Source organism: Podarcis filfolensis, assembly GCF_964270895.1.
Source record: "Podarcis filfolensis genome assembly, chromosome: 8".
Classification (NCBI taxonomy): Eukaryota; Metazoa; Chordata; class Lepidosauria; order Squamata; family Lacertidae; genus Podarcis; species Podarcis filfolensis.
In genome coordinates this window covers 26979139-26995264 of record NC_139611.1, presented here as the reverse complement: position 1 = coordinate 26995264, position 16126 = coordinate 26979139, and the positions used below count along the sequence as shown (strand labels likewise).

Sequence of the window (16126 nt, the reverse complement as noted above, 5' to 3'; positions counted from 1 at the left end):
TGCTTTCTTCGGCTAGACCTGAATCTACCCCCAATCTTCCTCATTGGATCACCACACAAATGCCAGTATTATGAAACACACTTGTTCCTCATCATGCGTAATTCTACAACCATATATCATATTATCTCCCCATGTTGCCCCCCCCCCGTCATCTCTCTCTCCCTCCCTTTTAAACTAAGAAGTCAAAAAGACTTGGGTCTGATCTTGTGAGGATCACTTCGGCTGCCTGTGTCTGTACCATCTGCAAATCTACAAATATATTTTTTCAGACGAGGAGACTGGACTTGCACACATAACTCGTCCTGCCCTACTGACTTATTTCTATACAGCCCCCTTGGCGGTTGGAGCTGATGGGTGCAGCAGCAGTCCAAAAATATTTGGAGGTCACCAAGGTTGTTGAAGGCAGCTTGACTGAAACCATTCTGATCAGCAGAGGAATATCAGACACAGCTCTTCTGGGACACAGGCTGAGGATGGATCCTGGTGCTTTATTATGAATACCAAGCCCACCCTAACAGCGACAGCCCCCTCGGTTGCTTGCGAGAATCTATTCAGAGTCAACAGTGGATTTTAGGACAAGGTTCTCACCTTGGGGCCTTGGTGGGATCTTTCCTAGATCTCATGACTTCCATTGCCTTTTAAAAATAGAACACCAAGGCAGGGCTGCGCTCTGTGCTACGTCTGTTGCCTTCTGCCAGTCAGGCCCTCCTGGCTGCCAATTATGCTGCGATTTCTGCTGATACTCAAAGTTTGATCTTGCACATCTAAAGCTGCTACACTGAAATGACAGGCACTGCAAACAACACCCCAAACACCAAGCAGTGAGCTTGACAAAGCTCCCATTATTACCTTCTGCCCAACTGCTCCATCTGGATGCCTGGGAAAGGCATAAGTCACACAATGGCCACCTGGAAGCCAAGGAACTTTGCAGCATGAAGCCTGCAATCCTATACCCACTTGAACTCAATAGGATTTACTCCTGAGCAGATATGCAGAGGAGTGGACTGCTAGCCAGACTGCACCCCAGTGAGAACGACTACTGAAGCCTCAGTTTCAGAGAAGCTGATGGCTGGGGGGCGGGATGATCTTTTTATCCAGTGCCTGAAACCTGCATTATATTCTCATCTGCCCTCTAAAGTGCTGCAAATCTGGATTATTAGATCTATCTGATAGCTCAGACCAGCATGGTTGCATTTTTATTTTTATTTTGTCACAGCCCTGCTAACAGAAGCAGCATGCAGGCCCGGGGGGGGGGGGAACAGCTCCACAATATTTCACCCTTCTATTCTCCAAACTCTTCCTAGCCTTGAGCAATCCCATGTTTTTCACAGAAAATGGCACAAGGTAGTTTTGAATTTTTTAAAGGAGAAAGTTCCAACTAGGCCTAATTTGGCCAAAAACCAACTTTACCATAATATGATTAAAATTGTTCCTGCAAATCACCCGCACACATCTGCCAACATTTTATTCAAGAGAAAATCAATTTTGCTAAACAGTCAAGTTGCAGGTGCAGTATTTTAGGAAAGAGGCAGCTGTTGCGAAGCAACAAAAATACCAGCAGTTATGGTTTTACAATTTCTATTAAGAGCAAACCATTTTGCCATCCACCCCTCCATTGATCTCTTTGGAGGTAAAGGAGAAAAAGGCACCATTCCATTCTCTTTGAGCTGCTCTGTCTTTTCCTCCTTTCTACACACACACACACAGACACAGACACAGACTGCTGATGGGAACTTTAGTTCAAAACATCTGGAGGACGCCAGGTTGGGGGAGGTTGGTTGAGGATTTTTCAGCACACGTAGAATAAACTGCACAGGGCTGATGTAGTCGCCAGTAAGATACTGAGCTGCAGCTAGAAAAGAGAGCCTGTGCCAACTGAGCCTTTTTGCATAAACCGACAGATGTTGCATTTTGCTGGGAAATTTGGAGCAATTCAGTCTCTCAACACATTTCCTAGAATGGTTGGGGGTTTTTTTTGTTTTGTTTTTGGCTGAACGGTCGGCTTAATGTAATGGATCCATCCAGTCAATGCAACTGGAAGAAGGCCAAAAACCGAAGCCACTAGAACTCTACATCGAGAACAAACATGACATACAATGTTATTAAAGAGATCTTCCCTTGGCTCCTTGGGACTGGACAGCAACCTGAATCCAGACCGGGGGGGGGGGCAGTGGCAGAGCTTCATACTCCGGCACCGGGGGGGGGGGCGGAGAGCAGGCGGGGCAGAGCTGGTGTGCGTCCCAGGGCGTGGTGCCCAGCGCAGGCAGGAGGGCAGCCGCGATGGCATCCCACCTGGATCGTGCTGCCGGGGGCGATGCATTCCCCCCAAACTCCTCTTCCTCCGCCAGTGGAGGGTGGGGGACCCTCTCCCATTCAGGATCCCTGAAGTCAGTTGCATGAGCTGGTAACTGAAAAAGGTGATACCTGAAGCACAGCAAGCAAGACGTACCATTCCGTCCGCTCACCCAGAGGCTTTGTAACACAGACTGCTAATTGCAGGCACCAATGTTTACACAACCTGAGATTGTGTGTCTAGACGCCTGAATTTGTATGGTTCTAGCCAGCTTACCAGAGAAGACCCTAGCCCTGAATCCTGAGGTTCCTGATTCAAGCCTCCCAAGCCCCTGACTAGTTCCAAAACAGGTGTAGGAGACCTCTGCAGCACTCATGCATTACAAACATACAACTCCTGCCCAGTAAGCCTCCAATGCAAAACTAACAGAACAAAGGGGTGTGTGGAAGAGTAGGCAGAACTAGACAGATAGGCCTGGGTGCAGTTAAGGAAAAGGTTACATGACAGCTGATGCCAAGGAACTGCTTAGAGATTTCTGATGAAACAGGAAGCAGTATATAAGCTAATGAATGAAACCAGCATCAACAGGCACCTCCTCAAAGGGTTCACCCAGGACTTTCTAGCAAATGACGGGGTGTCTGTCAGAGCCACAATGCAGCACTAAAAGAGCACATCAAAGCCACGATGGACACAGACTGTGAACTTACCTCCGTGCACAAATCCATGCATGGTGCAGTCAGATGGTCCCACCAGGTGGATCAAGCTGGACTGGCTGTAGCCAACAGTATATGGCTCTGTAAGGGGAGGGAAGAGCACAGACCATAAGAAGACCAAATTAATTCAGCCCCACAGAAAGGATGTTTTAGAGTTCACAGAAGCGTAAGGACAGAGGAAGAGATCTGCTGGATCAGACTAAGGGTGCATTCAGACTTGGAGAACGTTGTGTTAGCAGTTTTTGCAACTGTGTCAGGATCCTCAGTAAGAATAATAATGGCAGAGGAGCTTCCCTGAAAAACAGCTTGCTCCTCTTCCCCTGCAATTCAGTTCCAAGGAAATGCTGGGAAACAGGTCGCAGCGTGATGCCCTGTGTACACCACGCATCAATGGAAGACGCCTTGAAGCAGCTATGTTTGACCCCTGCCTTAAAGGGGTCAAAACAGACTATGAAAACCCACCTGAGAAGGCAGCAGTTTTGAAATCTGTGTATTTACCAACATGGCTGACATGTGAAATCAAATGTATAGCCACTATTTGTACCAGTGAAACCTTATGTATTTTAAAAAATCATCTACTCATCCAGCTATATAGCTTTTAAGCAAAGGAAGAAGCATGTCTCATCCAGAATGTTTAGCACCATTGCCCCTCCTCAACTAGCAGAGGAAAGGGACTCTCCTCAGCTGAGCTCTGGCTGTCAGATCCTCTCCCCTCTTGCAGCAACCACCTAAGGAAAAAAAATCTGATCCACCTTGGCTAGCACAGTACCTGCCCAGTTCTCCAGAGCTAAAAAATTTAAGAAATCAAGCAAAGCTTAACTTTTTAAAATTATATGCCTCCTCTAAACCAAATCCATTCAAGCCAACTTGCCTCGGAGAGGTCTGTGTGGCAAGATGATTTTTATATATATATAATTTTATATAATTTGCTTTAAGCAATTGTAATGAACTTTAAAACAATAAGGGAACCTGCTCCCATAGTGCCAAGCCGAGAGTTATTTCCTTTGACAAATCTTACAGCAAAGAATAAGAGAGCCAATACTTGGAAGCTTCCCTATCTTAACAGTGTTAATTAGTCAGAACAATCTTACCTTTTCTTTGTCTATCTGTGAGCAAGGAGAGCAAGAGAGACAGAAAGGTAAGCTGTGAGCATTCACTGCAGGATTACAAGGCGCAATGGGATATGAAGGTAATGTAGCCTCACCCCCAACCTTCAGGCAATATAGTATCTCACACCAATCAACCATGCCAAGACTTTCACTCTCCCAAAGATTAACCTGATCACCCAGATTAAGGAGCATGCCAGGAGCTGAAGGGAATAGCAAACACAGCAACCCCCATCCAACCACAAGACAGACTTCAGAGAAGGACCTGAAGTCCAAGAGCTGAGAAAACAATCTAACATTAGGTGTTTGAACCTAAAGGGAATCTGGGTTACATTTTCAGAAAGGGAGTATGGATTTCATATGGGAATTAAAAAGTCACATTGACCTCACTCTGTTTTGGAAATCGTGTAGCCAATGGCATTTGAATACAAAATGCTTGATGAGTGAATCACTGCATATGGGGGTATGTTGCTGCTTGCTAGCCCTTCCTTGCCCACCAGGCAAATAAATTGAGAGAAAGAGGCAGTGTCTGTGGCACCAGTTCACCAGAAGGTTACTGTCGATAAGACTTCAGATGCTGCCTTGCATGGAGTCTCTTCCAGGAGGGTGGGATTCCGACACCACTGAAAATGATCCCAGAGTGCCCACAAACACACACATACACACAAAATAGCACGTGGGAGTTTTAATCCATTATTTATTCATTTATTTACTGAATTGGTGAGTTGCTTTTTCTTGCCCAAGGCAACTCAAAGAGACTTACAAACAAACAAAAACCCAAAAAAATCATTTCAAGCCCCTGCCATTCCACACCTCTCTTGTACCAGCTCTGCACAATTTCCCTGTGCTCCCCACCCTCTCGCCATGTAGGTTCTATCAATGTCCAGCCATCCTCAAAGCTACCTTCTATTAAAGTCTGTTCAGCCCTTGCACACAAGTGCAGCAGCCACCAGCCCTGAAGATACAAACAGAAGCATCATAATATGGTGCCTCCAATACCCATCACTCTGAGCTGGTCCAGGCGGATTTCACAGTCAAGGGCAGCAAAAGCCCCTGAGAGATTGAGCAGAAGTAACACAGTTGCATTCCCCCTGTCCCTCTCACAATAAATCAGGGTGACCAAAGGTGATTCAGTTACAAAGCCTGGTCTAAACACAGATAGTAGTGGATCTGGGATTGGGGAGCCGCCTGAACCCTTATATCCAAGTTCTGAGATCATCTGCAGGAGTATCGTTGGTCATTCCCCGAGTTGGTGAGGCTCACTCGATAACAAGAAATACAGTCTTAGTGTCATCGGCACAGTATTGTGGAATGCTCTGCCAATAGAGATTCAGCAGGTACCTTCTGTTTAAACTTGAACGAGTTTTAGATTTTTCTCTGTCTTGTTTTGTGCTGGTTTTAATGCAGATGTGACTTATTTATTGTTCAGCCACTTTGAGTTACTGGTTTGTTTTTTTAAAAGTGACTAATAAGTTTAATGAATAATAACAACCCAGGAACTCTGTCATCCATGGATGGAGGCAGGACTTGAGCTGGACCCTAAAGTGCAGCTGGTTGAAAGCCTTGCTCTGCGAATCAGGGCAAGTTCCTGGTATTTATAGCCAGAGGTGCCAGTGTGCCACCCAGCTGCAGGGGCAGAACCTGCATTCCTCTCTGCTGTGTCTACATGAGGCTCTCTCCTAGCACAAGTCCTTAGATACTTCACTTGGCAGGGAGTTCCCAACACACCTTTAGTCTGGAGCACATCAAGCTTTAAATGTCCTTAACACAGACAACGACCTTTAAGTAGAACATACAGTCTATTCACTGTGGAAACAGACAGCTGTGCCCCATCCTAAAGCTTCCAAACAAAGGAAGCCCGCTGCCATTCTGTAGAAATTTTCGTCTTAAAAGCCTCCTGGACATGACAAAAGAGATCCGAGCTCTCTCTCTCCCCCCCCTCCCGCCCTTTGTGATGGGTTGCTAGGCAACTGCAGCACAAATCCCCTGTGCTCTTCCTGCTCTAAAAGACACCTAAAATTAAGCTAGTGGGGAGGGGGGGCTCTGTTCACAGAGCCAAAAATAGACCTGCAGGTCACCTCTTCGGAGCTCCTACCTCTGCAAGTTCACTCGATCACATGCTCTGGCAGCAGCCTCAGCTTTAGAGAAGGCATGACTGCTGCCACTCACAGATCTGGGAAGAAATCCACTGAACAGTCTCCTCGAGTGGATGGGGAGAGGGGGAACGACACGTTCCTGGGCTGCATGCACACCACTGTATGGTCATCTATAAATACCCGAGTGCAGACAGTCTGAGCACTAAAATAGCTGGCTTTGAACCCAACTGTTTTTGTGGTGGAAGGAAGACGAAAGCATCCCTGGAGGACTGCTCTTGCTCCAGGCACATTGCGCCGGTTGGGGCTCTTCACTCCCCAAAAGGCAGGCTTTGGGCTTTCATTGGAGCAGGAGGAAGGAAGAAAGTCTGTCTTTATGCATAGAGGTGGGGAAGGTAAAGAGGAGCACGTGCCTCTGGGGAAAGTCCCAATGCATGGCATGGAAGTTCTAGACCTCCAACCTGGGATTCTCAGCCTGGGTCCCTGTGAGCTTCTGTGAGCCAAACTGAGAGACTGAGCCTGTTCAAGACATCAGGAGGAGATGCCAGTCCCCATCCAGGTTCACACACAAGTTGGCACCGTCATCAGACAGGCTCTGCAGCAGGAAATGCAAAATGGATCCAGCTTTCATGGTGACTAGCTAAGTCACAGTCAACTGACTCTCAGGAAGCACCCACTGAACTACAATCCCAGATATCCCACCTTTGTAGCAAAGATGCCACCCATATTTCAGGTGTGGGCAGGGGCAAAGGAAGGCTAACCAGCACCTGTTGCGGGGTGTCGGGGGGGGGGCAAACCGCCCTGCAGCCCATGTGCGGCGCTGCTATGTACTACACATGCACAGCACTGTACATACAGCGCACATGCATGCAGCGTACGTAGCGGCACAGCGCATGCACCGCGGGGCGGTTTGCCGACGGAGCTGCTCGAGCACTGTACAGACAACGGCGGGATCCTCTGCTCGTGGCTGCAGCAGAGGGATCCATAGGAGCTGCTCAAGCGCCGTACAGACACCGATGGGATCCCTCCTCCACCACTGCAACCAAAAAAGGAGGATCCTCTGCGCGCGGCTGCGGTGGCGCGATGGCAACGGCTAGCGCCACTGCACCCAGGGGCAAGCCCCCCATGCAATGCCTTCTTGTCACCCCCCTTAGAGATGTCACCCGGGCGGACTGCCCCCCTTCCTCCGCCACTGGGTGAGGGCAACCTTCAGGCTGAACCTAGGAGCCAGCCAGAGGGATATGGAGGAGAAAAGGCCTAAAATGTTCCTGTTTGGAGGAAGGACCAGGGAGGAGGTGTGACATGTAGTTGATAAGCATACGTCAATTAATGGTGCATCATGGGCACGATTCATGGAAAGGTATAACATTTTAGAAATCAGTAGTTCGGAGAGGGGTTGCAGTTGTTCACTCACAAAAATACCTGCCCCAAAGTTAGTACTTCTGGCTTTGGCAGCAAACTAATCAATAGATCCATGTAAAAATGCAAAGGATTCTGCTAAGCCTCACCATGTCCTTTGGAGCCGGCGTTAACTCAGATTGCCCGTCTTACCTGGATTAATCACTGGCATGATGACGTCCCCATTCCTCTCCTTCGTTTCCAAACGTTCCAGCTTCTGCTCTTCGTAGCGCCTTCTCCCTTCCTCCTCCTGCGCCTTCTCTGCAAACTGAGAAGAAACAGAAGGGCCACCTGGTCATCTAAGTCAGAGGGGAAGGGACAAGGACTGCTGCCCGACTGGCCACACCACCACCATTGCTTCATGTGCCACTGGAGGCAAGAAAATGTCCCCTTGGGCCACCAATGGAGAAAGGAAGTTGCCGGAGTGTTTTTCTATACAGCTGTTTAAGAGGACACACACTGCCCCTTTGAAGGCATGGCAAGAGAGGACTTCCCTCTGAGGTAATGGGAGTGGACAGGAGCAACGTGGACCAAGTGTTAAATCTGATATGTCACAATATGTTGGAGCAAAGGAGGGAGTTAGAAAAAGTTTGTTCAAAGGAAGTCTGGGGGGAGAAGAGGACATCTTTCTAGGAGAGTCTCAGCTACAGTGTGAATCAAGACAACAAAACCAGATTATACAACACGATACAGTACATGATTAAGCAAGTGGATGCAAACATGGAAATGGGCATTGCTTATTTTGTTTGCAGAATCTGGACTAAGGCCTGACTCATATAGAGCTCCACCATCACCCTTGGAACATCCCCTTACCTGAATAGGAGGGACTTCCAATACTTTGTTCACGTTGTTAAGAGAGAGGGGCACGTACCACAGAGTTGCCTTGTTGGTCACCCGCTTGGCACCTTTTAAAGGAGGGAAAAATATCTGTAAATGAACAGACCACGGAAAACTGCAAAATATGGAATAATAACTGAGTCATCAAAGCATCTGGCCTGAAGAAATGAGAAAGCAAAACAAAGCAAGTGATATCAGCCAGTGTAACTCCTGGCAAGGGGACCTTTTCTGCCATGGCGCTCAAACTCTGGCAACTATCTTTGTCTGATCAGTGCCATTGTTAATTAACTTGCAATGTGTGTATGATTGCATTGAATCAGCTATTGCTGTTGTGAGTTATCACTGTACATATCTGACATACGTTCATAATTGAGTTCTCCCAACAATTATTTTCTGCATTTCAGTGTTATTTGACAGCACTACCTACATTCCCAACCCCATGCCCCACTTATGTCATAGCACGTATGTTAGCCTCTATGGTGCTACACCTATAAGGCTCTTTGCAATTGGTGCACTGGCTCAGGCAGAGGCAGGGATGGCCACCGGGGATGGGTGGTTATAGAAGTGGGTTTTACAAACTAATGGAGGAGAAGGAGGCCACTAGCCATTATGGCTATGCTCTGCCTCCATTAACAGAGGCAGTCATGCTTCCAGAATACCAGTTACTGAAAACTGCAGGAGGGAAAGTGTTGTTGTGCTCAGGTCCTGCTTGAGGGTTTCTGGTTGGGGCATCTGGTTGGCCACTGTGAGAAGAGGATGCTGGGCCAGTTGGGCCACTGGCCTAATCCAGCAGGCTTGTCTTATGTTCCAAAAGGAGGGGAACTGATCATCTCAGATATTCCAGGCTCCTCCCTGAATGTTCAGCTTTCATTTTTTAATAAGTTCCTTTTACATTTGCAGCAATAAGGAAAAGTGTGCAGGCAGTACGCTTCCAAAAAAAGTGACCATTACCTAAGTTTGACCCTATGGAGCTATATGTTATGGCTGTTCCGTTCCTGACACACACACACACACACACACACACACACACCCTGATTTCTGACTATGGGCCTAAATTTGCAGGGGGAAAAGTCTGCTCAGATTTTGATCTGGTACAAACAAGTACATTGCTTTCAAAACTGGCCCGACTGCTTGAAAAAAACATCACGCCTCTTTTCATCCGAAGATCAGAGGGACAATGCTCCCAGTACTCTGGAGGAGGCGTTTCACTGCAGCATCTCCCCCTCCCTGTTACAAAAGGAAAACAGAATTTGTGCGGAAAGTAGGGCTAATTTGCAATACTTCGGCTCTGTGCACAGCTTTTCACTGTGATGTGACAACCTTCTCTTGGGAATAAGATTTACTGTTTAAACCCAACAACAGCAAAACAACCTGACAGGCTGGATTCCACAGCAGCAACCCTATGCCCCCCCCCAAGGCTCCCACACTCCTCCCCAAACAACACAGAATGGCTATCTGCACATTTTCCCGGTAAAACTCTGATCAAAAGAGCGCCAATTCCCAAGGCTGCTGCTTTCAGAAGCTTCTGTGGCTGCAGTCCGCCTGTACCGGAGCTGTTCCCTCCTAATTGCATCTAACAGAAATTAGCATCCAGACATTGGGGATAAGTCAAATGAGCAGCACTGGCAGCTTAGCTTGGTTGAGCTGGATGGGCCGTGCCTGCTGGGAGCCGGCAAGCCCAGAGGGGGACTGGGGCACTTCAGACACCGCCGGCTATCGCTAAATGGCAACTTGAAATGGGGAAACAAAGGATAAGCAAAAGAATCCTTGGCACGACCTCCCTAACCCTTCAAAATATAGGGGCAGGGAACATACCACCCTCCAGCTTTTGCAGGACTCCATAATCCCTGAGCATTGACCATGCTGGCTGAAGTCCACCAATATCTGGAGAGCTGCTCATTTTCCACCCCTTGGCTGAGCCCCAATTTGACAATCTTTCCTATAAAACAAGAACACTGAACAAAGGTTTTAGTAGCCTGACACAGGATCACATAAGCACACATTTGGAATTCAAGTGCCACTTGGACCTGCCTATCCATTTTCAAGGTGCAATGCACAGCAATGAGGCATCTCCTGCAAACATTGCAGCCCCATTCGCACCGTAAATTCAAAGCACTTTGGTGCCACTTGAAACAGTCATGGCTTTCCCCAAGAATGCTGGGAGCTGCTGTTTATTAAGCTAAGCTAAGCTGATCCTGGGGAAGATGTTGGTGCAAGCAGCCTCCCAACTCTGTCCCTGCTCTGGGCAGTATCAAAGTCAGCACACTCCCAGGCCTGACGGCTCCCTTGTTCCTCTGGATAGAGGTTTTTTCCACAAACCTCACTGCAAAAAAATCTCCTTGTGCAGTGGAACCGGTGAAAGGGTTGGTTTAAATCTTAATTGCAATTTGGAGGAGATGAAAGGCAGCCCAAGCGTTTCATTCCACGAGTCCAATTTTATTAAAGGCCTCTCCCATCAAAGCTGTCCAATTGGCCACAGTCATGAGGGCCTCTGAACTGTGATCGTCTGTGGGAAGAGAAGGTTCTCCCTAGTTCTCCTCCGTCCAGCGATATATGCAGATTAATATTTAGAAGCAGCCTCAAGGATTTGGGGAGGTTATAAAAAGGAAGTCACAGGCAGGGACTCGCTTGGTGCCACTCCTCGCAGTGGCCCACAGTTAATCAGTGGTGTCTATCACCGAGTGAGATGAACTTTTGGCTCCCGGTTTGATCTGCATATTCTCTTTCAAGGCACGGTAACCATGGAAACACATTTTCATCTTCCCACACGTCGGCCAAGAGCATGGGGATAGACATCTGGTTTCTCTGCACCTGCTTTGTTTTTACAAAACCCAACGTTTGCACCAACAAAGTCTCAACATCCCAGTTGGTCAAAACCATATTCTCTTGGCAGGAAGATATTCCAAGAGAAGCTTGAGGCAGGGCCAAATATTGGGAGGAGGGGATGAGAGGAGATGAGAAGAGGGTTGCCAAGAGAGCTATCATTTGTAATGCCACACATGGGGACTCTCTTGCCAGACTGGGTATCTGGGGAAGGAACTGAAATGCTGAGGGCCATTTTGGGCATTCCTGTCTCCTAAGTCGGCCCCCGACTCTTGAATCCTGGCACACGTTTCTTCAAACATTTGTGCCGCAATATCGAGTCGAGTCTTACTGTAAGTAGCCAAAGGTCATGCCATGATGATATAAACACCTATGTGTGAATCACGGGGGGCGGGGGAATCCTCGGTACAATAAAGCAAGAATAAACCCTGAGAAGGGTTTAAAATATGCATTTAGTTTAAAACCTCCCTTAACATTTAGGAACTTTTTTTCACATTTTAAAAACTTTTCTTGTTTTATTGAGCTTGTAGTGAAGGGTGGGCGAGAAATTGAATAAATAAATAGACCAAAAGGCCAAGAAAGCCAGAAATTTGCAGATACGCTGCAGACAGTTTCCATCTCGTGAGCAATGAAGTATGCGTTCGACTGCACAACCGCTGGTAATGTCACTTCGGCCAGGCCTGGAGGGAAGGGAAGTTTTGGAATGTAGCAGCTGGGAAGCAGCCACTTCCAAAGAAGTTGGATTTGTGAGCCAAGGAGTGAGGCATCAAGCAAGAGGCAGGGTGAGCATTATATCACTTCTTTTTTTCTCCAAACGGTCAAGGTAGTACACATGGTTCTTACCTCCTCATTTAATCACCGCAACAACCCCGGAGGGAGTTTAGGCTGAGAGCCAGTGATTTGCCCAAGAGCACCTACCAAGTTTCATGGCTGAGTGAGAGGATTTGAACCCTGGTCTCCCAGGTCCTGGCCCAACATTATTATTCACTTTGCATGAGATCGGCTTTGAAATATCATTGGGGGGGGTGGCCCTAGAAATTTTGGCAAGATGACAGAAAGGTCTGCTCCAAATACAAATTAGTAGGATACAACCACAGTATATTGTAATATAGTCTATACCAGTGTTTCCCAACCAGGGGCCCCAGGATATTCCAAGGGGGCCACAGGAGAAAATTGCATAACTGAAGGACCACAACACAAGGCTAGGGGACCACAGAGGGAAGTGAGAAGTGAAAGGAGGAAAGCTTTTGTTTTTAAAAAAATCCTGATTGATTGGCTATCCACTTGGCCAATCACTAGTGGGTAAGCGGGCGGCCTACCAGGGCCTCGGCTCTGCAGGGTGGGGTGAAATCCACCCCAGCGCCTAGCCAAGCGGGGTTGTCTGGTGCTGCTGACTTGCATCTAGTAAATAAGTGTCAACTCAGAAGAAAGCCACACTGAGCTCAGTAGGCTTTACTCCCAGGTAAAGTATGGGGAGCTAGAATGTTTTATCTAGGCAGCCAGGGCTCCTATGGATGAAAAGATAGTTTTGCAGCAGGTCAGGGAGGACCACTTGCTTTTTAAAATTCTCCCATATATACAGAACTCCCTGTGCGCCTTTTGGACTGTATCTGTAGGTTTTCCCCATCTGTGTCAAATAACAGCTGCCCCCCTGCCTTCCTTGGCCAAGCCCATGGGGATGGCACAGGAAGAGAAAAAGTTGGGAAACACTAGTCTATTCAAACAAATGGAAGTTCTTCATCTCGTATACAACTTAATGTATCAAAGTCAGTGCATTCTGTCTCTTGTATCCTGGTGGATTGCTTTATTCTGTGTTGTTATTCAATCATCATAATTGCTTCGCAAATCATAATAAAAAGCTTCAGCCCTGGATAAATCAAAATATTGTGACTCCATCGAGACCAACCTCCTCCTACTGCAAAACAAAATGCATCCATCAATTCCTAAAATAACATGGGCGTCATTTGTCTTCCTAACTTCTCGGGTAATTAGTTAATTTAGCCACCGTAACGTACTCTATCATGCTACTTTTTAACGGATGGGATAGGAGGTTATCTCCACTTTTTCACATCGAAAATTCCTGCTGCAGCTAACAGGTAAAAAATTAATTCTTTATGTTCAAATCCAGTTTTGAGGGTGAAGTATAACTTCCAGCCGTGCATGGTTGAACATGCACTTTGAGAGAAATTTCTTTCATTAAAAAGAATGATAGACACAGCAGTTGCCCTTTCCCCTCAAGAAAAATCTTGGGAAATGAAAGATTTAAGAAAGCGAAGAAGTTAAGCGCCATCACGTGGTTTAACCCTTGTTCAGCAGGTGACCACAAAAGGTGCTGGGGTTCTGCTTACCTGTGAGAATGTTTTCCGACTCCACATGCACCTGGACTTCTACAGAGTGCTTGGATGTGTAGGTGATCTCAGCACTGACGTGAGCCACTTCTCCGATGCACATGGGGGAAAGGAAGTCTGTGCGCTCCACGCGGGCCAGGGCAGCCACGCATCGCTCCTGAGAGGGGCAGGCGAAGCCACTGTTAGTGAGTGAGCAAAACATCACAGGCAGGTGGGGTAAAAGGAAAACAACACACACCACTGGGAGCAAAGGAGGAAAAGAGCCCAAAACGGAAGATGGGTGGAAAAAACATGAGGCTGCTCCTGAAGTCTACAGACCCGCTACCCAGTTCTACCCACCTTGCAAGTGGCGAGGGAGTCTGGGTCCATTAGCATCACAGAATGCTTTTAACTGTGTACTTATGCAATAAGCTCTTTGGCAGACTGGAATCCCATCTCCAACTTTGGTGGAGTCCCCCACTCTTTATTCCCCTCTAATTATCTATCACTGCCACCTACTGGCCAGTCATAGATTACATTTGGGGTTTGTTTTTTAAAAAGGAAGAAATTGATAAAATAGGGTGGCTATCCACGAATTCTGGTCATCCAATAAGTTTAAAAGGACAGATTTGGAAACAGAGGAGAGGCAGCCACCACCCTCGGGCTTTTCTCCAATCATGGTGGCAGAAGGTCAGTGTCCATTTCAGAACCTGGATTTGTTGTTTCTGCCCTTGCATAAATAAATATCAGACCTTTTTATTATGGATTAGGGCTCAGGTTTGGTCAGTTGGTGGGTGGGGGAGGCAGATGTCTTTCCCCCTCAGCTTTATCTCACAACCACACCCCTCCCCCACTAAAGGTGAAGAAGAAGGAGGGGCATAATGGGCGCGGACACTGCTTTTGTTGACCCTGCCCCCCCCCGCACTTTCACAGGGCTCTGGCAGCAGGTGAGTAAGCAGCATGAGCACGCATGCGCAGCCAGCGTGGATCCAAAAGTTGGGGGGGAACAGCATCTACAGTGAAAGGTGAAGCCCACATTTCCTCTGGGACGTTACAAGCCTGCTGCCTCGTTCCTGCATCCCTCCTGTTTGAACAAGGCCAAAATGCTTGGCAGCCCTGCCCCAGGCGTGCTTAGCTCGGAAATAAATTCGTACAGGTGACATGGGACCTAATCCTGCGTAGGAGCGCAGGGTCCAGACTTTTTCTTATGCCTGCTTTCTTTTGGCTGATGCACGGCAATGGTTGCACAGCACTTCCCCCACCCGCGGTACTCACAATCATCATTCAAGGTGCTGCAGGGCGCCATGGCACATCTGTTGAAAACCACTGGGTTAGGTAGTGGACAAATGTCTCTTGTGATCTTTTCTATTCCATTTCTTTTTTGCTGAAGTTGGAATTTGTATTCCCATGTCATGTATCTTTAAATTTACTTATCTTTTTTACTACTCCCTTGTTATTAAGCTGGAAACTGTTATATGACAGTTTGAAAAATAAAACAAAAGAAGACAGGAACATTATAAACCTTAACATGCAGAGCAGGCACTTCAATCTACAACGGAGGCGCAGGGAGGCAAAAAGGCTTTGCTCCTGCAGCTTTGCCCCATTCCACAATTGCCTGCTACTAATACTGAAGGCATCACTGGGAAGAGGCTCCTCCGTATATCATGGCTGCAAACAGCTTTACTGTTTGAACATGTGCAGAGTACTTACCCCAGACTGAGAGTTGCAGTGCCGAGTGCTGATGATGGCACCTGCCTCCTCAATCATTTTTAATATGGTCCCTCCATGGACGTTCCCAGCAATGTTGGCATCATCAGGGCGCATAATCCTACAGAGAGAAAAGAGGATAAAGAGGCAGATAAAGAGGCAGTCGGCTCTAGCTCAGCTGAAGAGACAGAACATGTGTCAACAACATGGCACCTTACAGATGATGTTGGACTGCAGTGTTCAAAATTAGCCAGCGGCCAGGTGCATTTTGCACCTGGCTATCAGCCACTCGCGACCAAGTGAAGAAGCTTGGGCACCAGAATGGCGCCTGACATCTCCACCATCTGGTGTGCATGCCTGGGTATCAATGGATCTTCACTGTTTTCACACACTAATACCACATCCTATACAATACTATCAGTTATATTTTATCTGCACAATCAGAATGAATTTCAGGAACCAAAATGTTTTGTCTGTGCAGCCTGAGCAGGAGCAGTGAAAAACATTATAATTAATTGTTGCAGCAGCTTGTCTTCACTTACCCCATCCCACTGCCCTGCTCACAGTTGTGAAGAATATAATGTTATTAATGATCTGCGTCACCATTAAGAGGTAGGAATAGGCTGTTATTCCAATGGAGGACAAAACAGAGCCAACCTCCATAGGTAACCCAAGTGCGTAGACAGGTTCACAGGTGCAAAGACCAGCAGAGGGCACCTGCTACATGGATCAGCAAGCTGCATGAGACATTGCCAGTACTTACTACTCCAGTTTTGAACACAATCTTCCTCTCATTTCTAACCTGGACCACCCTCAAGAGTGACACCCT

General features: G+C 47.3%; 1 protein-coding gene across 4 annotated transcripts in view; it reads right to left on the bottom strand.

Annotated features, from left to right (window-relative positions):
* ACOT7 (acyl-CoA thioesterase 7) overlaps positions 1-16126 on the bottom strand; it is a 65285-nt gene that overhangs the window by 32532 nt on the left and 16627 nt on the right. For 2 of the 4 annotated variants that reach the window (XM_083628891.1, XM_083628893.1), the window contains exons 2-7: positions 15301-15418; positions 13612-13768; positions 8417-8508; positions 7757-7871; positions 4098-4112; positions 3001-3087 (exon numbers count right to left, since the gene is read on the bottom strand). In XM_083628891.1, the coding sequence (XP_083485017.1) occupies positions 3001-3087; positions 4098-4112; positions 7757-7871; positions 8417-8508; positions 13612-13768; positions 15301-15418 (584 nt within the window). The remainder of the gene's footprint in view (positions 1-3000; positions 3088-4097; positions 4113-7756; positions 7872-8416; positions 8509-13611; positions 13769-15300; positions 15419-16126) is intronic. The other 2 variants (XM_083628892.1, XM_083628894.1) reach the window with 1 other exon arrangement.